Source organism: Tamandua tetradactyla, chromosome 5, assembly GCF_023851605.1.
Source record: "Tamandua tetradactyla isolate mTamTet1 chromosome 5, mTamTet1.pri, whole genome shotgun sequence".
Taxonomy (NCBI): domain Eukaryota; kingdom Metazoa; phylum Chordata; class Mammalia; order Pilosa; family Myrmecophagidae; genus Tamandua; species Tamandua tetradactyla.
The window spans coordinates 31,260,970-31,286,855 of NC_135331.1; the positions used below are offsets into that span (position 1 = coordinate 31,260,970).

Sequence of the window (25,886 nt, forward strand, 5' to 3'; positions counted from 1 at the left end):
GGACTTCCTTTCGTTATGTATCCTGTGCTAACAATTCTAACAACTTGTAGATGTATGCCTTACCAACCAGATTAAAAACACTTATGAAATAAGGGCTACAACTAACCTTCTCAGTATCATATCTCTAGAGCCTAAAACAATGTCTGGAACCCCATAACTAAGATCTATAGATACCAGAAAGACTAGGACATGTGTTTGCTCCCAGTTAGGGTAACTACGAATATAAATTTGCTTCTGAGTTGGAAGACACAGAATGATACTCCGACACAAAAGGTAACACAGGAAAAACACCGATTTTTAGGAGTGGACACCAATTAAACACACTGGCATCACCACCCAAGAGGGAAGCAAAGGGTAAGGTGCAAACATGGGAGAAGAGAGCATAGATGAGATTTCTACAAACCTATGTGTAGCTAGAGGAAAATTAACTGATCTAACAGATCTGAGGAAGTGGAAACTTGTAGGAGGAGGGGAGGTACTAAACAGAAGCAGGCCACACAGAACCCTAGAAAAGGTGAGATTTGAAGGACCAAAGAAAGGCTCCCGGGGCTGAACCCACAAGTCACAACTGAGCAGACTGAATGAAGGTACTGTTGCATGCTAAAATATTGAAGAACCTTGAAAATAATGCTAAATGAAAAAGGCCATTCCCAAAGGACCACATATATAATTCCACTGATACGAAATATCCAGAACAGGCAAATCTAAAGAGATAAGAAGTAATTGGTGGTTTGCTTAGGGCTGGGGCTCACAAAATGGAATGACTGTTAACAGATAAGTTATTTATTTTGAAGGTAATGAAAATGTCACTAAACTGATTTTGGTGATGGTTTCACAACTCTATGAAAACAGTAAAAACCTCTGAATTGCACATTTTGAGTGGGTGAATTATAACTCAATAAAAATAAGTTACAGGGAAATATGTCCCCGAAACCAAGGAAAGAAATCAACAAAGAAAAACAAACAAATCACAGGGGATTGAGGCAATGGTGACTCTAACTCAGGAGAAGAGGAAAAAGAAGCAAATTCCAGAACAGATATGAAAGGAAGTTTCTGGATTAGAAATGAGTGCTGCAGGCACAGAGTCGCCAGATGAGAATGGAACAGAAGGAGGAAGTTTTAAGGAAAAAAATGGAATTGATGGTTTGGGGACTACAGAAAAAATTACTAAGCAAGAAACGTTGAAGCACTCATAAAAAATGTGCATGGAATATTAGAGAAATGAAAAAAAGACGATTACTAGTTCTCGGATACAATGTACAAGAACTGCACTCTACTTAGCTCAGCAGTGTTATTTTGTCATATAATGTAAACACTGACCATTAATTTAACAACAAATTACCAAACAACCATGTTGCAGAGGTGACCTAAGGAAACTGAGAGAGAGCTAGACAGTACAAAATGCACAAAACTGGCAAATCATGAAATATAAGTATAAGGGCATTTACTTCCAATTTAGAAATAACATCAGGAGAAATTGTTAGAAAGAAGAATAGAAATTGGAGCTGGAGGCCACCTTTTATTCTAAGTTTTTAGTATTTAACTTTTAAACTATGTAACTGTGAAAAACATAAATGTTAGTGTAAAAAAAAATCTTTAAAAATTCGGTTTATTTTGCAGACTGTCACGAGACTGAGAAATGAATAACCCTAATAGAGAACATTTTCTAAACGGCTGTTTAAAGCCCCGAATGCATTTCTACTACTTCTTCCAGAAACGTTTTCCTGACACCTCCAAGCCTTGCAATGTTCACGGCACTTAGGAGGGTACCACGCATTTAAAACGTATAGATCAGACATCCTAATGACATTTATACCAAACAGTACTAAGCACTTTTTCTAAATTACCTAAGTGCATACTCGCAACCACCCCATTCGGTAGGTGCTGGTACTATCTCCATTTTATATATACATTTTATAGGGACCCAATTTCACCGGCTAAAAAGTGGCGGGGGTAGAACTCGAACCCAGGTCTCAAGGGGCATTCACTCAACACGTATTTACACAGAACACCCACACACACGTTAAAGAGTAGGCTGGACCGCCTCTGAGCAAATAAAAATGGAACACCAACTCCCCACGGCGGGGGAGGGCTCGTGGTGTTTCTATGCTGGCCTCTCGGAGCTCGGTTGGGGCCCTTCCCGCGGTCATGTGCGGGAGCGCACTAACGAGCTCTCCGCGGAACCCCGCGCCGTCCTGCAAGCTCTCCCCTCACTTTCCACTCCCCTCGCGGCCCACCGCCCGAAGCCGACGCTCGACAGCGGAGAAACCACCCGGCCCAGCTCGGACCGATGTGCGCACGCCGCCGAGGACAAAGCGCCTGGCGCCTCGTACCTGGGGAACCTGAACCCGCTGACCTCGCGCTGGGGAATAGCAGCGGCGTGAGCAACCCAGACTCGGACCAGCCTCGCCCGCGCCTGCGCCGTGACTGCTCGCCTCGGCGCTTCCCGCGCGCGGCGACGACAGCCCCGCCCTCGTCTCCATGGTGACGTGACGCGGCGCACGCGAAGCGACGCTCGGCCGGGAGCCCCGGAGCTCGCGCAGCCTCCGGCGGCGGTGAGCCGCGCCTCTACCCCGGCTGCGGGTTGCTGGCCTGCAAAGCGAGTCCGCTCCAACATGCGGAATGGAATCCCTGGTCGGCCAGCCCCACGGTGGCGTCTTTACCTCTTGCGCGAGGGGTGGCGCGGACCGAGCCCCTCTGGCTCTGGGCTCTCCTTGAATGCCTGGGAGAGGCGGCCGAGTCCCGTGGGGTAGGGCAAGCGCTTGCGCGGACCGGGGAGATCAACCGGGAAAGGGTCAGAACCCGCAGTTGAGCGAGAGATGGGATGGGGTGTTACGGAACCCACTAATTAGGGCTATCCCGAGCTGATCTCTTATAACACGTATCACCAAAAAGTAATTGATAAGCACTGACTGTTCGTAATGTAAATATTTACTTTTCATTTGTGGTCACTGATAATCTTGGGGATGGGGCAAAGTAGGTAGACATTTTGGTATACTTACTTCAAGGGCTTTGTAAAGCATCTGAAAGGATGTGAGATTTCTGGTGAAAAGAGCAAAGGCTAACATTATGCATCAAGATGCTTGAATGATTTTATGTTAAAAAAAAGCATAAAAGAGGAAAAATAGCTGCTGTTGGATGTCAGGGTTAGAATCGGGTCATTTGTATTTGTTCTATTTTCCACATGTATTAATTGTTGTACTTTTAAGTGTTTAAAGGAGACGTTCTAAAAAAAAAAAAAGACTTTCTACTTTAATGAACTGACCACGACTCTTACTTGAAGCTGTATAGCCAAATAGTTAATAATAATTTGGTGGGTTTCAAAGTCCTAATTAACACTGTAATTAATCTTTACTGTAAAATTAGTCTTCCTTATAGGCACTTTTGTATAAAACTTTTATAAATTGTGACATTCAGGATAAATCAAACACACTTTCTAGATGTTTCAGCTGATTTGCTGATGCTTTCTTCCTGTCTGCATATTTACCACCCTCAGCTTTGTCTAATTTAGGAAGGGATGAGAGGCATTTCCACCTGAGTTATAATGAAAACGATTAGTACTGTTGGGAAAGATAATATATAAAAACAATAGCTAGTACATCAGCATTTACTTGGTATCAGACTATTTGTTAAGTACTCCCCACTATGTAAACTCAGAGAAGTAAGTGCCAGAGAGTCTAGGCTCTGCCAATAATTTGCTGCATGTCTTTGGAAGTCCCTTAATAACTCCTAATGTCTATCTAGTCCTTAACCAGTAATGCCACAACTGTGAAACTGTTCACAAAATCCCAGTTTCTTGGAACTAGAGATTATCCTTGAAACAAGAAAAACTCTTGAGTAGGAAAAAGCCAGGGTAGTTGCAGCATAATCTCAACCTTCTGAGGCGAGGCTAATAAATATAGTGACCCTGGGCTGAGTGCTCTTGGAATTTTCTAGGTTTCCAATATTTTCATTTGCTTCTCTATTATTCTTGGACTGCCAACTTCCCCAGGTGACTAAACCTGAATCCCCTTATGCCACCCATTGAGCTAACAACTCAAAATAAACTGTGTAAATGTTTAGTAAATATTTACAAATATTTAGTAAAGAAAAAGAATGTCACGTCTCTCTTTGATTCACTCACTCTCTCAAGTGGTTTCCTCATCATAAAAACTGCAAATTAATTAATAGTTGCAAAAGTGGTATTCAAATTACAAATTATCATTCCTGCCAAGGAAAATAACATTCAAAAGCTACAAAGAGACAAAGATTTGCAAGCCACTAGCTTTTGTACAGGCACAGGTTAAAGTTTTTAAATGCTCTTCCTTAGTAAATTATCACTTTCATTCCTTGGGAGTAATTGTCTTCTTTTTTAAGGACAGACTTTCAAAAGTAAGAGGTGAGTGAAACCCAGAGCATTAAAGAAGAGTCTAGTGGAAGAGTAGGTCCATAGCCAGGATGGATCTGAAGGCCCAGAAATTAGCTGCAGGCCAAAGGCACGATAGCCACAATGTCATGCGCCCTGAATTCATGCATGATTATGTGGCAGTTTTAAAAACATACCCACAATTTTTTTTGACATTCTTCCCATATAAAGGTGGAGTCTGAATTCCCTGCTTCTTGAATATAAGACAGATTTCGTGATTTACTTTGTGGTATGTAGCAGAACTGACAAGAGTCACTTTGGAGGCAAAGTTAGAAAAGACAATAAAGTAACCGGTTCTCTCCTTCTCTCCGGAAACCTTGCCCTTGGAATCCAGCGGCCACCTTGAGGATGCTCAGGCCACAGGGAGAGGCCGTTTGCCTGAGTGCTCCAGCCAACAGCCCCAGTAGTCTCAGCTCACAACCAGCATCAGCTGCCAAACAGGTGAGTAACTGGGCCTTCAGATGATTCTAGACTTCAGCTTTTGGCTGCCCCACCTGATGCTGAATGGAGCAAAAATGATTCCCAGGTGCCCTTTGCCCAAACTGCAGATTCATGCATGAGCAAAATAAAATGTTGGTCTAAGCCACTAAATTTTCGGATGGTTTGTTATAAATGTAATTCCCTCTACAAGCCTGAAAAGTAGGTAGTCATCCACATTTGACAGATGAAAAAAGTGAGGTCCAGAGAGATTAACTGATTGGCTGTGGTTTCACCCTAAGTGGTAGAAGAGACACATTCATATCTTCAAAGAATAGGCCTTCTCCACTATTCCATAATGGCAAAGAGATTAGACCTGTCTTCCCAAGCTGCTTTAGGAATAACCTGGATGCCCAAAGAAACTTGGCTTTTAAATAATCAATACCACCATTGTTTGAACACGTATAATGTCCTGTGCTGTATATAAGGCTTAAAGAAAAAATGTTACGTATAAAAGCTTTATTTTACCCACTTTATCTCATTTAATCTTGACAACAGCCCTGTGAAAGGGTTAGCATCCTCCCAGTTTTACCTTCTCCCAGAGCATGAAGATTATATTTACATTTCTGTGCCCCTTGTCAATCTGGATCTCGGCAGCATGTGCCGAGGCGCTTGACATTCACCAGCTCATTTTCCTCCATCTACACTACGCTTCCCCTTCCCACGCAGGCTGTGAAAGGATTCAGGTTATGGGCGGGAAGGAACATTTCAAAGAATCTGTCAGTCACCTTTATCTTATCAAAAGCAATCGTAGCAAACTGGCAGGAAAGCGTAACCTCCCTTATTCCTCCCAGAAACGAGAAGGGTGAAGTACAGAAAAGGCAGAGCTTTCCCCAAATCGCATCACTACCAAGAAACAGCTGAGGTTCGAGCCCGAGACTGGAAGGCTCCAAAGCCCCCAAGTTGCCCTCTACTCAGACTGCTACCGCCGAAGCCCGAAGGTTCTCAACCCTTGGGAACCGTACGAACGCAGCGCCCGCTAGCAGGAGTCGTCAGGCCTCCGACTAAGGACCTCTTCCCCACCGCCGCCTTCCAGGTAGCGCCGACGAGCTCGGGTCTCGGGCCCCAGCACCGCCCGCCCCGCCCCCACCGCGCTCGTGGGAACGCGGCGCCCTCCCCGGGGCTGCCCGCGGCGGCCGCCTGTGCGCACAGAGTCGGACTTCCGCTGCCCCCGCCGCCGCCCTTACCCTACCTCAGCCGCCTCGCCCCTCCGCCCGCCCGCCGCCCGAACAGCGAAGGGACCGGCGCGCGGGGAGCGCCCTGTGGTGTTTCTCTTTTCCGCCCGGCACAACTGCAGCCACCTCACATCCGGGAGCGCGGCGGCGGCACTGGGGTCCGGGTGCGTGGAGGGAGTTATTAAGGGGTAGGGCGCCGGGAAGGAGGGGCAAAGGGCCGGGCCGCAGTTACGGCGGCTGAAGAGAGACAGCCCGAACGGGTGGGGGGGCGAGAGCGAAGGCCGCGGGGAGCAGCGCTCGCATCGGCGCGGGCGGCGGGGAAGGGAGCGGCGGTCGTGCCGAAGGGCCGCCGAGCGACGGAGGCGCCGAGTAAGGGCCCGGCAGCGGCGACGGGGCCCGGGGCGCCGCGCGCCAGGGCCCGCGGGGGCAGCAGGGGCGCGGGCGCGAGGTTCCCGGGGTCGCGTGCGTGAGCGCGGGCGCCGGGGCGCGCGCAGGGGGCGGGCAGGGGCGCGAGGTCCGCGGGGCGGCCGGCAGGCAGCGGGCGGGCTGGCGGGGCCCGAGCCGCCGGGCCGGGCCGGGGCGGACGGCGGCGGGCCTGCGCCGGCTCCAGCTTGGGGCGCTCGGGCCGGGGGACTCGGCCTCCCCGATCCCTCCGGCCCGCTTCCCCTCCGTGAGTACCGTCCCCACCCTTCTTCCGGAGGTGGCCACCTGGCCAGGGGCCTGGGGTTGGGATCGTGGCCGTGGGAGCCGAGTCTCGGAGCTGAAGCCGGCGCTCGTTCATCCTTTGCCGCGGGCGTCCCTGACAGGGCCACAGGTGCGGCCGCCCAAGCGAGGGGCGCGCAGGCCCAGTCCCTGCCCCCCGGCTAACAAGGGGCAGCTGGCGCCGTCCATTGGCAAGTGACAGGCACTTTACAGTAGCCCGACTTCCCGGATCCTCAGTCCCAACCAATTTCTTACCTGCCCCCACTCTGAGAACTTCACCACCACTGTCCGAACGTCCCATGGGTGACAGTCATCTTGGTTTCTCTTTGGATTAAAACTGCCTACAGGCTGTACCCTGAGTTAGGTACCTTCCACTTCTGCTTTCCTTACCTTGTTGAGGCTGAGAATGCTATACTAGGAGGCAGAAGTAAACCTTAGTGGTTCTATTTCCAAGTGGTTAAAACATAATCGTTGAGTGAGGGTTTATTTTTTAATGCTAAGCCCTTTTAAGAAATGAACAGGGTTCTGTTTCTTAAATAGCCAAGATCTGAAAGCTTACTGTTCTCAGCGACAATTTTGTGCTGATTTATCTTCCAGGTGCAAAGTATTGTAGATTGAGAAGCCATGGACAGGAGGAGTGTGGGTGAAACAGAAAATGGAGATGCTTTCTTTGACCTGAAGAAGCTGCCGGCCTCTAAATCCCCCCATCGCTATACAAAAGTAGGTTTGTTACTAATGAAATAGTGTTTCTTTATAGTTAGGGAAGTTAGTAACATTGTGTAGGCATCTCATTAGTATTATCTAAAGTGGTAGAATCATTCTGACTCATTGTACTAAATGTTAACAACATTTAGTAAAGCATTGGTAAACTTTTTTGGGGAAAGTGTGAATACCAAGACTTTAACCTGAAATTTGCTTCAAAGTAACTTTCAGGTGAAGGGGTAATTACTTCAAATCCCATATGAGTTTGTAGATCAGTATATGTTGTCATGCAAGTTCAACATCTATGTAATTGGTATGTTATTTATTCTCTAAACTCTCATCGTGTAAGAATTTCAGCCCCTGAATATTTAACAAAATCAGTGTCCCCTACATTGAAAGTTTCCTTGAAAGTTGACTTCCCCAAAGATTGTGTTTTGGTGTGCTTAATCAGGATAACTGGATTTTTAATTTTGCTTTTTACTTACTATGACAAATTGGAGATGGACTCGCAAAAGTAAGACTTCAATTATGTTTTGCCTAGCTAGAAACTTGCAGTGATTTTAATCTGTGCATCTATATACCTGCTTTTCCCTGGAGGTAAAAAAAATCACCTTGAGGTTTTATATCTGTTAAAATATTGCTTTGGTATCTCATTGGCTACTGAATGGTTCTTAAGGGGTTGACAGGGCTCAGTGAAACTGAATTAATTTCTGACTTCCTGAAATGTATTGGACTGGCACCCACAGAATGTGTTGAACAGTATTAAAGCAATTGTGGCTGTTGACAAGAAGGATATATTCCATTTTGGCCCATATCTATGATATATCCTTAGTATAGACCCTGTCATGCACTTTAAGAAGTTATTGTCGTGGCTTCCCAGGGGATATTGCGTGGAAATGTTATAAGGCAGGCCTTATTTGTTTATCATTGCCACTGTTCTCACTTACTCAGTAAAGTACTAAACACTGTCAGAGTAATATTTGTTTTTAACATTTTTTTAAAAACTGGGCTTCTCCTATTGAAAAAAAAGTGTTTTCAGATGTGAGAAGTTTCCTGGCTAATTGCTGTCTTAGTACAATCTGGGCATAAATGTGAGTTAAAAGTATCCTTGTAGAAAGCTTTAAAAATTCCCGTTTAGTTCTGCATTCAAATTTGGTCTTATCAAACTTGAGAGAGCTTAGTGTTTGGTCTTTTTTTTTTTTTAAGCAGGAAGTCTGTATTTTATTATATTGTGCTTAACAAAGAGGTGGATATTAACAGTGGCAGAAAAAAGGTAGAAATAAGTGTGAGAAGACAAGTTTTATATGGAAATGCTTATGGGAGAATGGGAGAATCTTTGGAAATTGACACCAGGCCAGTAGCGCCAAGATGGCAGGTAAATGCCTATGGTGAGAATCGTTTTGTTTTTCTAGATCCTTCTGTCCCAATCTATTGGCTTTTTCATTGTTTTTGATGCCTTTAATGACCAGGAACATGCTTCCCACTGAATATCCATTCCTTGGGACACTTGATCAATCTTCTTAAAATCTTTTCTGTTAACATCTCTTCTGGAGGTTATTTTCCGTCTATTTTCTTTCCAGTTACTAATCTCTTCTGTCATGTCTTTTGATGATAAACTTGTTATCTGTTCCAACAGTGAGTTTACCTGTGTTTTGGCTCTTGGCTTATTCATTTGCTATGTTCTGCCCTTTGGTTTATCTGCCATCCAAAAACCCTCTCACTTACATTTAGAGGATTACCAGGTCCCCAGTAAACTCCAAATCCTACTGGAGCACCATCTCTCTTGTAATTTTTGCAGCTATTGATTATGTAAACAGTTGGATTGCATTCTCCATCTCTGCCAGATTCCTGTCTGCGTCGGTCCCCGGAATTCACATCAGCCCTTTCCAGTAGGATTTCTCTGCATTGTCCTGGGTGTCCAGTTCTGGGGGTGGGGGGGTGTTGTCTGAGGAATCCCTTAAGTAGTGTTTTAAAACTTTAATTCATTACCTAAAATGTTAACAGGTGAATTCTGAATGGGAGAAAGCTTATTGAATTAGAGAAAATTGATTTGTTTATAAATTTAAATGATTTCAAATTTCCCATCTCTTTTTCATTTCAAGTTCTGACTGGTAGTGGGCATGAAGAGTCCAGACAGAAAGAATTTTGAGTCATTTTCACATTCTAATCAGAGGGCAGTGTGTATATTTCAGCTATATGTATTTCCATCATCATGCTTAAGTCTTTTAGAGGGAGATATTTTTTCTCTCTTAGAATAGAATTTATGTATGTCTCCGGCAAAGATTATGAAGCTCAATATTGTCCATTTTTGACACTCTGACCTCAGAATTATGCTGTACGTAGATCATTGTAATTAAAGAGATGGTTAAGAGCATTTTGTAGATTAGTGGCAAGGAAATTTGGATTTAATGGTTTTCTCTACCAAATTTATTTGGAAATAGGTTCATTTTCTATCCCATTCAAGAGGATTTAGGTTAATGGTAGTTTTAGAATAACATGGTGAATGTGCTTGTCATTTCACATGGGACTTGGAATTGAAGCTTTCTCCTTTTCAGGAGTGTTAGGTGTTGGATTTTCTGAGCTTCGCTTCATATGTGCTTTTCATTGCTTTGACTAGTTTTGAATTGGCACCATTCTAGACATCCATGTCTGCAGAAATATTTAAAGGAAGCCACCCTAATTTGTGAGTGGTGAGCCAGTCGGTCACAGCAGGATAGCAATGTTTATGACCTTGCTTTAAAACCATTATGAAAATTGACAAGCAACTGAATTGTACTGATTTGAGTAATCCTCCTATCTTGAAAAATATCAGCTATGAGGCTGGAAGTCAAGCCTCTGAGGAAAGAATAATTGTCATTTAAATCCTAGGCTAAAACCAGTAGTTAGGTGGTCAGTTATTCTGCACAAAGCATCTTATTTGGTAACTTTGTATGTATCTCCCATAAACTGAGTTGAGTTGTAATTTCTAACAAGTGGCATTCAGTGGCATCCTTAGCTAAAATAATTAACTTCTTAAGTTAATATAAAAATAGGGATACCTGTTTATATGGGGGGGGGCAGAATTATAGCATGAAAAATCATTGTACAATCTTAATGTGTCACCTGTGCAGAAAACCTAGCTATTTGGAAGTTCTTAGAGGGCACTGGCTGGCATAACCATGAATACTGCCTTCTGACTGCTCTTTCCTACTTTTTCCAATTCCGAGTCACCTTGAAAAGCTGGGATTCAGGGCTCTTACCCCCATGAGTATCCTCTCCTACTCACTCATGGACTTCTAGCTAGGCAGGGAGTCAGCGCTTCACAATTAGATCATTTAACATAGAAATATGGGGTCAGGGCCATTGATTCAGCAAAGAACTACAAGAAGAGAATTACAGGCGACATGTCCAAAAGTGGCAGTTTGGCTCAGGGTCCCCAGTGGTTGTGCTAGACAGGGATAAACTCAGATTTGAGAGCAATGAATAGGGGGGCGTGCATTCCACAGTGGAAAGGAAACTACATAGGCTGTTGAACCCCACTTACTGGTTTAGGATTCTCACTCTAACCTTTACCTACCTCTCTGGTCTTTGGCTATTGTATTTTAGCTTCTCTGAATCCTGTCCTTTTCCTTAACTGTACAATGGGGGTGGAATAGTTCTTACCTCATAGGATTTTTGAGGGGTTTAAATGAGAAAATGCATGCTCAGGGCTTAGAAAAGTGCCTGGCATATAGTAAATTCTAAAAATTGCTTGTGATGTAATAAGGCTGATGAGGAGTAGTACTGAAAAGCTGTAATTTTAGATAAAAATGTTTGTGTCATAGTTAATATTTTTTAAAGGTACCCATCTCTATTTTAATGTGAAACCGGAAAATCCTATTAAAGAAGTAATGCCATTATCTTAAAAATAATTTTCATATTTTAAATTTCTTTCTAGTTTTATCTCCGTGCTTACTTAATGTTTTATATTGCTTTTATCACTTGTATAAACACATTAAAAGCCAAGGTTTGTTGTTACTGTTCAGCCAGATCAACTGAAAAAATTTGAGTAAGAAAAAAAAAGGTTTTCCTGTTTTTTTCAATTTCCATTTTCTCAGTTTCAAATAATTATTTCAAAAGAAGAAAGGCTTTGCATCAAATCGGCTACCCTTACATGCTTGGGTAACTCCAGGTGCTGAAGTCCTGTTTATCAGCTATGATATGATCCAGTTTAAATCCTCACCTGTAAGAATTTCTAAACAGTACCCCAATGAACAACAAACATCATGAATGAGTGCCTGTGTAGTGGATCTCATATATCCCACGTGTTGTTAGTTCACTGTTGCCCTGGGTACCAAATATGGATGCTATTATCCCCTGGTTTAAAGGTTTCCTACTCTTTTAAAAAAGTTATGACTCTGTAGAATTAAATATTTGGTCAGTTCAGCAAACACTTGAGAGTCTGATGGGCCAGGCCCAATTCTAGTGGGTGTGTGGAGGGTGGAAACTGAGGGAGGAGGTCAAGTACAGACCCAACTTAAATGCTGCTCTCAAGACATTTACCTTCTTCAAAGAGAGCCAGGTACCCACACACAGGTGGGGTACTGGGATGCTTTTAGAGTGCTTTGTCTGCAAACAGTGAAATAAAACTTTGAATTTCTACAAAAAATCTACCCTTAAAAAAAGAGCTTTGTACTATTTATGAATTGAAATCAGCTCACAAAGGTAAAGAATTATTTCTCCTTTTATCCCCTTCTCTAAGTGACTTGTATGAAATTTTTCTGTGATGTCGGAATGCATAGTTGCTTCTGCATGAGATTTCTACAGAAAGAAACTGTATGAGACTTTTAAGCACTTTTATATTGGACTTATACTCAAATTTTTTGCTTTCTCCTTTAGTACTGATCACTAAGCTGTGTGTCCATATTCATAACTTCTAAGTATATATTTTGGGAAGGCTTGATGAGCTTTCTTAAGCAAAGGCTGCCACAACTTAGAAAATGCATTTATACTTCCTTGGGTGTGTGGCTATTCAGCAATTAGCAACTTGTTCTTGCCTGGTCAGATTTTAGTAACCTGTGCAAAGAGTGATGTCTCATTATCCAGATGATAATTTCAGTGAATTTGTCTATGAAAGAACTTCTTACCACAACAAGTTTCTGTGGGTTCTTAGGACTCTGCAAAAGAGTAAGAGTGGACATATCCCAAGTATTTTGACTTTAGCCAAACTGAAGGTTTTCTTTGAAAATATCCCAACAGGGTTCCTCTCCAGGAACAATTGGTGTTAAGGGCTCTTGTTGAGAAGGCAAGTTCAAGAAACATTTCTCTTGAGATACTGGAAGACTTGGGGTAGGGACAAGAGCCATTTGCTTCAGATGAGTACTGAGCCTGCATAAAAAAAATGTTCTGTGGACAGTTTTGGGAAAAGCTAGTTTTATATTCACACCCAAGAGCACTTAGCTTGTGGTTTCTCTCCTCCCCACTTGAGTGAAAGCTCCTCTCAGAGTAGGACACCATCTTATATATCTTAGGACATTGTTGGTGAAGGGTAACTCACATTTAGCCTTCTGAACCCATCGGAAGCCTCATTTTCCCCCAATCATCCAGGTGGACCTTGGCCACATTTTGAGAAAAGTGCTTAATTTAAAATAATTTTAACATCTTTGGGGTCCATTGAAAGTCTTCTGAAGATGAACCTCAATGCAGAAATTACATACATGCTGAATTTGCATACTTTGGGGGGGGTTCTCTAGGACTCTTTGAGACCATGGAACTGGTCATGGTGAAGGAGCCCTGCTCTCTAGAATAGTAAGTATAGATTTACATGGATGTTTAAAGTTATTCCTAGAAGCTTTTACAATTTATGAGTTGTTTTGTTTTTTACCAAATTCTTAGCTTAATAATGAGAAAATGGCCCTTGATCCTCTACAGACATGTTAGTTGAGCTGTGTTTCAGCCACTACATGTGGTCAGAGGTGCACCTTGGCTTAAATGGAGCTACTGGGGCAGTTAATGCCAACATACAACTGGCTCACTGCTTTCCTGCCTGTTCTTACAGGCCTGTCAAGTTTGTCGTTTGAGAATTTATTCATACCTATAATATACCAGACATAAAGAAACAAACTTGAATAATATGAGCAAAAATATTAAAACATTTTTACCTGGAAAACAGTTTGCCAGGTCCTCAAAAAGATAAACACAGAATTACTATATGACACAGCAATTCCACTCCTAGGCATATACCCAAAAGAATTGAAAACAGACTCAGATACTTGTACAGCCATGTTCATTGCAACATCATTCACAATAGCCAAAAACTGGAAACAGCCTAAGTGTGCGTCAGCAGATAAATGGCTAAACAAAATGTGTCTATCCATATATACATTGCAATATTAGCATTTGCCAGAGGCTGCAGGGAGGGGGGAAATGGGAAGCTGCTGCTTAATGGGTATAGAGCGTCTCTTTACAGTGATGGAAATGTTTTTTGGTAATGGATGGTGGTGATGTTAGCACAATACTGTAAATGAAATTAATTGAATTATACTGAATTGTACACTTAAATGGTTAAAATGGCAAATTTTATTATATATTTACCATAATTAAAAAAAAAAATTACCAACCTGAGGAACTTCTTTTATCTGAGTGTAATTAGAGCAGTAGGTCTGTAAGAAGAGCATTTATACTGAGCAAAACGTTAAGCACTGGTTATTTTGGATCCTTTGTTTCAATATAATAAACTTTTTTTTGAGATGTAATTCACATATTTAAAGTTCACCCCTTTAAAGTGTTTTTTTATTTATTCAGGCTTATGCAACCATCACCTAAATCTTTATTCCTGAACATTCATATTACCCCAACAGAAACTCCATACCTGTTAGAAGTTACTACTTTGTCGCTATGGATTTGCCAATTCTGGACATTTCATATAAATGCAACCATGTTAGCCAAGGTCCTTTCTGACTGTCTTTCACTTAGCCTAACATTTACTAGGTTCATCCCTGTTGTAGCTTGTGTTAGTACTTCATTCTTTTTTATGACTGAATGATAGTCCATCATATGGATGTGCCACATTTTGTTTATCCATTCACTGGTTGATTGACATTTTGGTGGTTTACACTTTTCATCTGTTATGAATAATACTGGCTAAGTATTATGAGTGCTACTTGGAAAAGTAGAGAAGATAGTCCCTTACATTGTTTTCTGTAGGGCTTAGTTTTCACATGGAACCTGATGGGAGATTAAAATAATTGTTCTTAAGAAGTAGCCATTGAAGTAATGAGGAGTCAAGTATCACAATTTATGCAATTTACTCTCAAATGCTTCAGGGAAATGTTATATAGATAGAGTACAAGTCATAAAGCAGATGGGAGAAAAAGTTAACAGGTGAGTCTAGGTGAATAAATGATATACGGGGTTTTTTTGTGCTGTCTTTTTTTTTGCCTAAAAATTCACCATTTTAATGATTTTAAAATGTACAGTTCAGTGGCATTGAATACATTTATAGTGCTGTGCAACCATGAACACTATCTCATTCCAGAATATTATCACCCCAAAAGCAGATCCCATACCTATTTTTAAAAATGCTTTTTATTGTGAAATATAACATACATACAAAGTAAAGAAAGAAAAAGCAATAATTTTCAAGGGTATGCTTCAACAAGTAGTTCCAGAACAGATTTCAGAGTTTGTTATGGGTTACCATTCCTTAGTTCAGATTTTTCCAGCTGCTCCAAAACACTGGAGGCTAAAAGGAATATTATTAATATAGTGATTCAAAAGTCATATTTTCTGTTATACTTATTTTTCCTTTGTTTCTTCTCCCAGTCTGTAAGGATCTTTAGCCAATGCCTATTCTGACTTTTTCATATTGAGAAAGGGGTGTTGACACTAATTAATTGATAATCTTGAAGAGACTGGTCCCTCTGGGTTTCAGGATTTTTCTGGCTTAGGAACCCCCTGGAGATTGTAGGTTCCAGGAAAGCAAACCTGGTGCATGTAACTTTTATAGAGTCTCAGTTGAGTTCTAGGTGTTCTTAAGAGTTAATAGGAGTGGGTTGGGGTTTAGGAAATCATGGTAATTAGCACTACCTTACTGAAGCTTGCATAAGAGCAGCCTCCAGAATAGCCTCTTGACTCTATTTGATCTCTCTTAGGCACTGATGCCATATTTTTTACTTTTTTATAGTATAGCATAACACATATACAAAGCAAAGAAAGAAAAAAGCAGTAGTTTTCAAAGCACTCTTCAACAGGTAGTTACAGGACAGATCCCAGAGTTTGTCATGAGCTACTATACCATCCTCTCAAATTTTTCCTTCTAGCTGCTCCAGAATATAGGAGGCTAGAAGGACTAAATATTTTTCTATCATCACAATTGACTTTTCTTTTTTGTGAAAAATAACATATATACAAAAAATTAATAAATTTCAGAACACAGGACAACAATTAGTTGTAGGACAGATTTCAGAGTTTGATATGGGGTACAATTCCACAATTTTAACAGATAATGGAGACTGAAAGAAATATCAGTTTAATGATTCAGCAATCATAGTTGTTTGTTAAACCCTATCTTTTCTGTATAACTCCACTATTACCTTTGATCTTTCTATCCCACTGTTTAGGGCTATTTGGGCTATGGCCATTTTAACTTTTTCATGTTGGTAGTGGCTGTCAATAATATGGAGTAGGGAGATGGAACTAGCTGATGTTCTGCAAAGGTTGTGCCCTCTAGGTTTCATAACTTAATCTGGTCTAGGGACCCATCTGGAGACTGTGGGTTTCTGAAAAGTTATCCTTGTGCATGGAACCTTTGTAGAATCTTATGTATTTCCCTAGATGTTCTTTCGGATTGGCTGGAGTGGTTTTGGTTGGGGTTTGGTAAGTTAGATCAGTAGCAATGTCTAACTGAAGTTTGCGTAAGAGTGACCTCCAGAGTAGCCTCTCAACTCTATTTGAAGTCTCTCAGCCACTGATGCCTTATTTTATTATACTTCTTTTTCCCCCTTTTGGTCAGGAAGGCATTGTTGATCCCACAGTGCCAAGTTCGGACTGATCCCTGAGAGTCACACTCCACGTTTATCAAGGAGATTTTTACACCTGAATGTCCTGTCCCACGTAGGGGCAAGGGTGATGATTTTTCTTGTTAAGTTGGGCTTAGAGAGAAAGAAGCCACATCTGAGCAACAAAAGAGGTTTCCTGGAAGCAATTCTTAGACCTTGTTATGGGTAGTCTCTTTTTTTTTTTTTTTTAAACATTTTTATCAAGAAATATAAAATACATATATAAAAAGCAATAAATTTCAAAGTATATTGTAGCAATAGTTATAGAAAAGATCTCAGAGTTCAGTTTTGGTTAGTGTTCCACAATGTAGGTTTTTCCTTCTAGCTGCTCCAAGACACTGGAGACTAAAATAAATACCAGTATAATGATTCAGCAGTCATGCTCATTTGCTAAATCCTATCTTCTGTTATAATTTCTCCTTCTCCTTTGATCCTTCTCCCAATCCTTAGGGCTATTTGGGTTCTGCCTGTTCTAATTTTTTCATGTTGTAAAGAAATATCAATAATATGGAATAGGGGAATGGGGCTAGTTGATGTTCTTTGAGATGCTGGCCTCTCCAGGTTTCAGGACTTATCTGGCCTCAGATCCCATCTGGAGGTTGTAAGTTTCTGGAAAATAATCTTAGTGTATGAAACTTGTAGAATTTCAGATAAAGCCCTGAGCCCTAGGTGTCTTTTAGAGTTAACAAGAATAGATTTGGTTGGGGGTTGACACATCATGGTAATTAGCAATATATAGCTGAAGCATGCAAGAGTAGCCTCCAGAATAGCCTCTTGACTCTATTTGAACTTTCTTAGCCACTGAAACCTTATTTTGTTAGATTTCTTTTCCCTTTTTTGGTCAAAAAGGTATTGTGGATCACACAGTGCCAGGGCCAGGCTCATCCCTGGGAGTCATCCCATGCTTTCAGGGAGACTTTCATCCCCAGATGTCATGTCCCACGTAGGTGGGTGGGTAATGATTTTATTTGCACAGTTGGACTTAAAGAGAGAGGGACTACATCTGAGCAAGTAAGTTTCAGACATAACCATAGGTAGGGTTAGCTTCTCTGCAACAGAAATAACTTTCAGAAGATCAAGGCCTCAGCCTATTGACTTGAGAGTCCGTAATATTTGAGACAGTATCAGGGGTTTCCCTAATGATAAAGCTTAGTAGTTCTATATTTTTCCTCCCATCCCTCAAGGGACTGTGCCAATACCTTTTAATTAACTGCCTAGCATAGTCTGGGATGTACCTGGGTATTACCTTAAGCTATAAAGAATTACAAACCCTCATTCCCATTCTGGGTTCCATGTGTTTGAGTTGTTTAAATGAGCTATACAGACAAGTTGAGTTAGATTATGTGCTGCAGAAAATTTAGGTTTTCAACAAAATAAACCTCTCTTCCTTTGGTCTCATAGTACGTGAAGTTCCAAAATACAATGTCACCCTTACCCCAGTATTCCGATTTACCTTAGTGTTAAATTAATCTTAGCTTCTCTGCTACAGAAATAAGTTTCATAAGCGCAAGCCTCAAAATCAAGGACTTGGCCTATTTTCTTGGGAGTCCCTGGTGGTTGGGAGGGTACAGGGTACATGGGGTTTCCCAGATGGGGAAATTTAATAGTTCCCTTTTGTTTTTTCCCCTTCAGACCCTTAAGGGAGTCTATCAATACTTTTTAATTATCAGCCCACCATAGTCTGAGATGTATCCTGGTATTACATTAAGCTGTACAGACTGATAATGCCTCATTCCCATTCTGGACTCCAAGAGTTTGGGTTGTTTAAATGAGATGACCATACAGGTGGATTTAGATTGTATGCTATAGAAAATTTGGTTGTAGACATAATAAACCTCTCTATCTTTGGTCTCATATAGTAGGTGAAGGTCTAGAGTTCACACATTATCATCTCTTATCCTGTATTCTGATTTACCTTAGTCCCAGCCAGATTGGCTTCATTTTTAACTCTGATTGAAGCATGATCTCTTTTTCCGTTACTTTAACTTTTGGTATATGTAACTATGCTAACTTTCAGAGCTGCCACACTCCATTTCTGGGTCTTTAGGTGTCACAGAATTATTCAAAGTTCCAGGGAAATACCAGCTGATACACGTATCACTCAATGTCGCAGAATCTAGAACTACACTTACACCTTCAGACAAAGTGTGGCTGCTATAAGAGCTTATAATCTAGGGTCCAATTTTCTTATGAGTATTTTCTGAAAAAGGCTTTAGCGTATTTGTTCTTTGGTATCTGGCTTATTTTGCACACTGCATTATCCTCAAGGTTTATTCAGTTCATTGTGTGCCTCTCGACATCCTTCCTTTTTGTAGCAGCACCATATTCCATCATATAAATGTTATCACAGTTTCACCATTCTTCTTCTCAGTCACTGCGCCCTTTAGCTCCCTCCCTCTATTGGGCATCATGGATAATGTCCAAGATAAACCATGTCTTACAGTATCTTCATTTGGTTGTACAATCAGCAGCACTCTTAATTTTAGGCAGTTTTCATTGGTCCATAGTGATAAAGAGACAACAAACATGGTGTCACCAAATACAAATCAAAACTACCCCTTATCACTTGTCCCTTCCCCCCAATTAGTTGACAGTGGTAGTGCTATGGTTCTGTTGATGTATTCCTGATAATTATTTTCCATAGCATGTATTTTATTTTCCCTCTATACCCTTCTACTGTTGTTTTTTTTGTCTAGTATCAAACCTTTGAAATAGTTCATGTGAGCACTCTACATCCCCTTTCAGTCATATTCACTTTTAATATGGCAGTTATGTATAACCCCAATAATTAGTTACCATCATTTTTATTTGTACCCTTGCAGTTAGGTTCAATCTCATTGGGTAGCCTTTCCTGTCTCTAGCTTTTGTGTACTTCTAGGTCTGCTATATTTATTCTACAGGGTAACCTCTGATACTACCTTTATCTGAGCCATAATAATGAAATAATGTAGTATCTGTCATTTCGTGTTTGATATTTCACTTAGCATTATGTCCTCAGGGTTTATCCACGTCATATGCTTTGGGACCTCATTTTGTCTTATTACTGCCTAATATTCCATCGTATATATATACCACATTTTGTTTATCCACTTCTCTGTTGGCATTTGGATTGTTTCCATCTTTTGGCACTTGTAAATAGTGTCACTATGAACCTCAGTGTGCAAATGTCTGTTTGTATCATTGCGTTCAGCTCTTCTTGGTATATACCAAGCATTGATATTGTGGAAACCCTGTACCTTTCCCCCTTGCCTCTGGAAACACTAACTGCTTTCTGTCTATGGATTTGCCACTTGGGATATATCATATAAATGAAATTATATATCATATGGTCTGTTGTGTCTGCTTCATTCACTTAATGTTTTCAAGGTTCATATTGTAGCATGTATCAGTACTTTATTCATTTTTTGACTGAATAATATTCCATTTTATATTTATACCAACGTTATCCATTCATAACTTGATGGTATGTCGTTGTCATTTTGATTTGCATTTCCTAATAAAATAATGTTGAGCATTTTATATCGGCTTATTTTATATCAGTTTGTCTGTCTTCTTTGGAGAAGTGTCTATTCATCCTTTGCCTATTTTTTTAAACAGTTTTATTGTGAAATATATATGCAGAAAAGTGATAAATTTCAAAGTACAGCTTTTACAAGTACTTATAGAGGAAATTTCAAAGTATCATATAGATTACAGTTCCACAGTTTCAGGTATTTCCTTCTAGCTGTTCCAATATACACCTATAGAATGATTCAGTAGTCATAATCAACTGTTATATCCTGTCTTCTCTGTTAAAGTCCTTCCTCTCATTTGATCCATCTTTCAGTCTTCAGGGATATTTGGGCAAAGACAATTTTAACTTGTTCATGTTGAAAAGATGTTGACATCATCGGGTCAGAGAATACAACTGATTGATGCTCTCGGAGAGACTGTATCTCTGAGTTTCTGTGCTTATCTGGCATAGGAACAATTTGGAGGTTTTAAGTTTCTGAAAAATAATCTTTATTTTATTTTATTTTATTTTATTTTATTTTATTTTATTATTTTTTGCATGGGTAGGCACCGGGAATCGAACCCCGGTCTCCAGCATGGCAGGCAAGAACTCTGCCTGCTGAGCCACTGTGGCCCGCCCTGAAAAATAATCTTAATGAAACTTTATGGAGTCTGAGATAGTGCCCTGGGAATTCTTTAGGTTTTACAGGAATACTGTTGGTTGGGGCTTGGCATATCATGGCAATTTACAATATCAAAGCTGAAGCTTGCATAAGTGTAACTCCATAATAGCCTTTCCACTCTTATTTGAAATCTCTGAGCCACTGATACCTTATTGTTATGTGTCCGTGTCCAGTCCCCCCCCCCCCCTTTTGGTCAGGAAAGCTTTGTCAATTGGATATAATGCCAGGGCTTATCCCTGGGAGTCATATCCCACGTTGTTAGGGAGGCTTATACCCCTGGAAGTTATGTGCCACATATGGAGAAGGGTGATGAGTTTACTTACAGAGTTGGGCTTGGAGAGAGTCCACTTCTGAGCAACAGAAGAGGTTCTCTGGAGGTGACTCCTCGGCATAATTATACATAGGCTTAGCTTCCCCTTACAAAGATAAGTTTTCTAAGAGTAGGCCTCAAGATAGAGGGCTTGGTTTACTAAATTGGGAGTCCCTAAGGGGTGAGAGAGTATCAGGAATTTCCCAGGTGTTTTGCCTTTTTTTTCTTCTGTTTTCCAATTTTTCATTTACTCCTATTTGGTTATTATTTAATATGAAATTCAAAAAGATTTTGTCTTTTTTAACAAATCTGGAATTGTGATAGAAATTATGTTAAGCCTGTAAATTAATTTGGGAAGGATTCAGAAAATTAATCTGGCAAAATGCAGAAATATTTTCAACACATCACTTTTTACTTCTTTTGGGGGGGGTTGGTGCTTACATACTTTATCATCACAATCAACTTTTCATTCCTTCTTTTTTTGTGAACAATAACACATATACAAAAAAGCTATAAATTTCCAAGCACAGCACCACAATTAGTTGTAGAACGTATTTCAGACTTTAACGTGGGTTACAATTTTACCATTTTAGGTTTTTACTTCTAGCTGCTCTAAAATACTGGAGACTAAAAGAGATACCAATTTAATGATTCAGCATTCGTATTCATTTGTTAAGTCCTTCTTCTACATTTAATTTCAACATCACCTTTGATCTTTCCATACCTCTCTTTGGGGTAGTTTGGGCTATGGCAATTCTAAATTTTTGTTATTGGAAGAATCTGTCACTAATATGGGGTAGGGAGATGGAACTGTCTGATGTTCTGGAGAGGCTGGGTTAGGTTTCAGGACTTATCTGGACCAGGGACCCATCTGGAGGTTGGAAGTTTTTGGAAAGTTACTCTAATGCCTAGAACTCTTGTGGAATCTTATACATTGCCCTAGGTGTTCTTTAGGATCGGCTGGAATGGACCTGATTGCGGGTTGGCAGGTTATGACAGGTAGCAAGGTCTACCTGAAGCTTGTGTAAGAGCAACCTCCAGAGTAGCCTGTCCACTCTATTTGAACTCTCTTTGCCACTGACTATTTTATTACATTTCTTTTCCCCCTTTTTGTCAGGATGTAATTGTTGATCTCATGGTGCCAGGTCTGGATTCATCTCTGGGAATCTTCTCCCATGTTGCCAGGGAGTCTCTCACCCCTGGATGTCACGTCCCACGTAGTGGGGGAGGGCAATGATTTCATTTGCAGAGTTGGGCTTAGAGAGACTGAGGCCACATCTGAGCAACAACAGAGGTCCTCCAGAAGTAACTCTTAGGTAGTCTAAGTTTTGAGGATGTTTCCCTACATTTTCTTTTAGAAGCTTTATAGTGCTAGTTCTTATGTTTAGGTGTTGATCCACTTTGAGTTAATTTTTGGGTAGGGTACAAGATAGGGGTCCTCTTCTGTTCTCTTTACTATTGATGTCTAGTTCCTCCATGCCCAATTATTGAAAAGACTATTTTGTCCCGGTTCAGAGGATTTGGTGACCTTGTCAAAAATCAGTTGACTATAGATTTGGTTGTCTATTTCTGCACTCTCAATTCAATTCCACTGGTCAATGCTTCTGTCTTTGTGCCAGTACTATGCTGTTTTGACCACTGTGGCTTTATAATAGGTTTTAAAGTCAGGGAGGGTTAATCGTCCCACTTCGTTCTTCTCTTTTAGGATGCTCTGAGCTATTCAGGGTCTCTTTCCCTTCCAGACAAATTTGGTAATTACCGTTTCTAAATTTTCAAAGTAGGTTTTTGGAAGTTTGGTTGGTACTATGTTGAATCTGTAGATCAGTTTGGGGAGAATTGACATCTTAACTATATTTGACCTTCCTGTCCATAAGCAGAGAATGTCTTCCCACCTATTTAGATCTCCTTTGATTTATTTTAGCAATGTTATGTAGTTTTCTTGTACAAGTTCTTTACGTCCCTCGTTAAGTTCATTCCTAACTACTGTTTCTTTTAGTTGCTATTTTGAATGGAATTTTTCCCTTAACTGACTCCTCAGCTAGGTCATTGCTTGTGTATAGAAATGTCACTGATTTTTGCACATTAGTTTTGTATCCCACCACATTAGCTCAAGTAACTTTGCTGTAGATTTCTCAGATCTGCCTATTATAGTATCATATCTGCCAATAAGGAGAGTTTTACTTCTTCCTTTCCAATTTGGATGCCTTTTATTTCTTTTTCCTGCCTCATTGCTCTAGCTAGAACTTCTAGCACAATGTTAAATAATAGAGGTGATGGTGGGCATCCTTGTCTTGTACCTGATCTTAGGGGGGAAGCTTTCAGTCTCTCTCCATTGTGTATGATGCTGGCTATTGGTTTTTCATGTAGTCATTTTATCATATTGAGGTAGTTACCTTTGATTCCTATCTTTTGGGGTGTTTTTATGAGAAAAGGATGCTGAATTTTGTCGAATGCTTTTTCAGCCTCAATTGAGGTTATCGTGTGATTTTTTTTTTCCTTTCTATTTGTTAATGTGCTGTATTGTATTAATTGATTTTCTTGCATTGAACCATCCTTGCATTTCTGGTATAAACCCCACTTGATCATGGTGTATAAGTCTTTGAATGAGTTGTTGGATTCAATTTGCTATTATTTTATTGAGAATTTTTGCGTCTATGTTCATTAAGGAAATTGGCCTGTAGTTTTCTTTTCTTATAGCATCTTTGCCCAGTTTTGGTATTAAAATGATATTAGCTTCATTAGCAACCCTTGAATAGTCCCCTGTGCTGAGCAGTAGAGAGCTGGGAACTGTCATTTTAATGCCAACATAGGTGAGCAACCAGGTGCTGGAGCAACCGATGGAAAAGAAAAGACGGCTGGTGAAAATGATGGACAGAAGAACGGTCAAGAAGAATTTGACATTGATATGGACGCGCCAGAGACAGAACGTGCGGCGGTGGCCATTCAGTCACAGTTCAGAAAATTCCAGAAGAAAAAGACCAGCTCTAAGTCCTAGCAAGAGAGCCCCATCATAGTTCGCTGCAAGATACTAAAGTCAACCATCACTTGTCAAGAAATTAAAAGAGCAATACCCTAAAAAGCAGACATCCCCACATGATCCGCACACACACACAGCAAACCTAAAATGCGTGTACAGAGCACTGTGATATTTATTCCCCTGTAGGATGGTACAAAACAATGACATTGTGAGTGGTTTAATCTCTGTGTTTCCCTCCAGTCCCATTTCCCCTGCAACTAACTATTTTCCTTGATGTTGTAATTAAATGGAGTTAAGATGGAAAAAATATATATTAGCTTCATAGAATGAGTTAGGTAGAGTTCCTTTTTCCTCCGTTTTTTGGAAAAGTTTGAGCAGAATTGTTCTTTTTGGAATGTTTGATGAAATTCTCCTTTGAAGCCATCTGGCCCTTGGCTTTTCTTTGTGGGAGGATTTTTTTTTTTTTTTTTTTTTTTTTTTTTTTTAAAGGAAAGGCAGAGAGAAGGAAGGAAGGATAGAAGGAAGGAAGGAAGGAAGAAAGGGAAACATTTTTAAACATTTTCTTGTTTTATTGTATTCTGTTTCTCCGTTTTTGTTACATGGGCTGGGGCCGGGAATCGAACCGAGGTCCTCCGGCATAGCAGGCAAGCACTTTGCCCGCTGAGCCACCGCGGCCCGCCCAGTGTGGGAGGATTTTTGATGGCTGATTGAATCTCTTTACTTGTGATTGGTTTGTTGAGATCTTTTGTTTCTTCCTGAGTCAGTGTAGCTTGTGCGTCTCCAGAAATTTGTCCATTTCATCTAAGTTGTCTAGTTTTGTTGACATATAGTTCATAGTATCCTCTTAAGATTTCTTTTATTTCCTCAGAATCTGTGGTAACACACTCCTTCTCATTTCTGATTTTGTTTATTTGCATCCTCTCTCTTTTTTTCTTTGTCAGTCTTGCTAGTGGCCCATCAACTTCTGGTTTTATTGATTCTTTTTATTGTTCTTTTGTTCTCCCATTTATCTCTGCTTTGCTCTTTGTAATTTCTCTTCTATTTGTTTTGGGGTTACTTTGCTGTTCTTTCTCAAGTTCTTGCAGGTGTGCTGTTAAATCCTCGATTTTTTCTCTTTCTTATTTTTTAATTTAGGCATTTAGGGCAATAAATTTCCCTCTCAGTACAGCCTTTGCCACATCCCGTAAATTCTGTAAGTTGTATTCTCATTTTCATTAATCTCCAGATAGCTACTGATTTCTCTGACAATTTCATCTTTAATCCACTGGTTGTTTTAGAGTGTGTTATTATAATCTCCTTATATTTGTGAATATTTTCATTCTTTAATAGATATTGAGATCCATCTCCATCCTGTTGTGATCAGAGAAAGTGCTGTGAATAATTTCAGTGCTTTTAAATTTATAAAGATATTTTTTTGTGCCCCAGCATATGCTCTGTCCTGTAGAATGTTCCATGTCCTGTAGAATGTTCCATGAGCATTAGAGAAGAATGTATATCCTTGTGCTTTGGGGTGCAATGACCTATATATGTCTGTTACTTCTAATTCATTTATCAAGTTATTTAAATTTTCTATTTCCTGTTGATCTTCTGTCTGATTGTTCTTTCTATAGTGGAGAGTGGAGTATCGAAGTCTCCTACTATTATTGTTGAAACATCTATCACTCCCTTCAGTTTTGCCAGTGTCTATCTCGTGTACTTTGAAAGTCCTTGATTGGGAGCATAAAGATTTTGATTGTTTTATCTTCTTGGTGAATTGACCCTTTAATTGCTATATAGTGTCCTTTTTTTGTCTCTTTTGACATCTTTACATTTAAAGTCTATTTTGTCGGATATTAGTATAGCTACTCCTGCTTTCTTTTGGTTGCAACTCGCATGGAAAATCTTTTTCCATACTTTCATATTCATTCTATTTGTATACTTGGGTCTAAGATGAGTCTCTTGTAAGT

General features: G+C 40.4%; 2 protein-coding genes and 1 pseudogene across 14 annotated transcripts in view; 2 read left to right on the forward strand and 1 right to left on the reverse strand.

Annotated features, from left to right (window-relative positions):
* Positions 1 to 7,096, reverse strand: part of SFI1 (SFI1 centrin binding protein) — a 130,853-nt gene extending 123,757 nt beyond the window's left edge. For 9 of the 11 annotated variants that reach the window (XM_077160487.1, XM_077160488.1, XM_077160486.1 and 6 more), the window contains exon 1: positions 2,334 to 2,418. The gene's annotated coding sequence lies outside the window, so the exon portion shown is untranslated. Of the gene's footprint in view, positions 1 to 2,333; positions 2,419 to 7,014 lie in introns of those variants that run through there. The other 2 variants (XM_077160480.1, XM_077160479.1) reach the window with 2 other exon arrangements.
* EIF4ENIF1 (eukaryotic translation initiation factor 4E nuclear import factor 1) overlaps positions 4,742 to 25,886 on the forward strand; it is a 70,199-nt gene continuing 49,054 nt past the window's right edge. The window contains exons 1-3 of one of the 3 annotated variants that reach the window (XM_077160492.1): positions 4,742 to 4,846; positions 5,677 to 5,918; positions 7,357 to 7,479. In XM_077160492.1, the coding sequence (XP_077016607.1) occupies positions 7,384 to 7,479 (96 nt within the window). In that variant the 5' untranslated portion in view covers positions 4,742 to 4,846; positions 5,677 to 5,918; positions 7,357 to 7,383. Of the gene's footprint in view, positions 4,847 to 5,676; positions 5,919 to 6,315; positions 6,427 to 6,630; positions 6,728 to 7,356; positions 7,480 to 25,886 lie in introns of those variants that run through there. The other 2 variants (XM_077160490.1, XM_077160491.1) reach the window with 2 other exon arrangements.
* LOC143682150 (calmodulin regulator protein PCP4 pseudogene) lies at positions 8,786 to 24,392 on the forward strand (annotated as a pseudogene).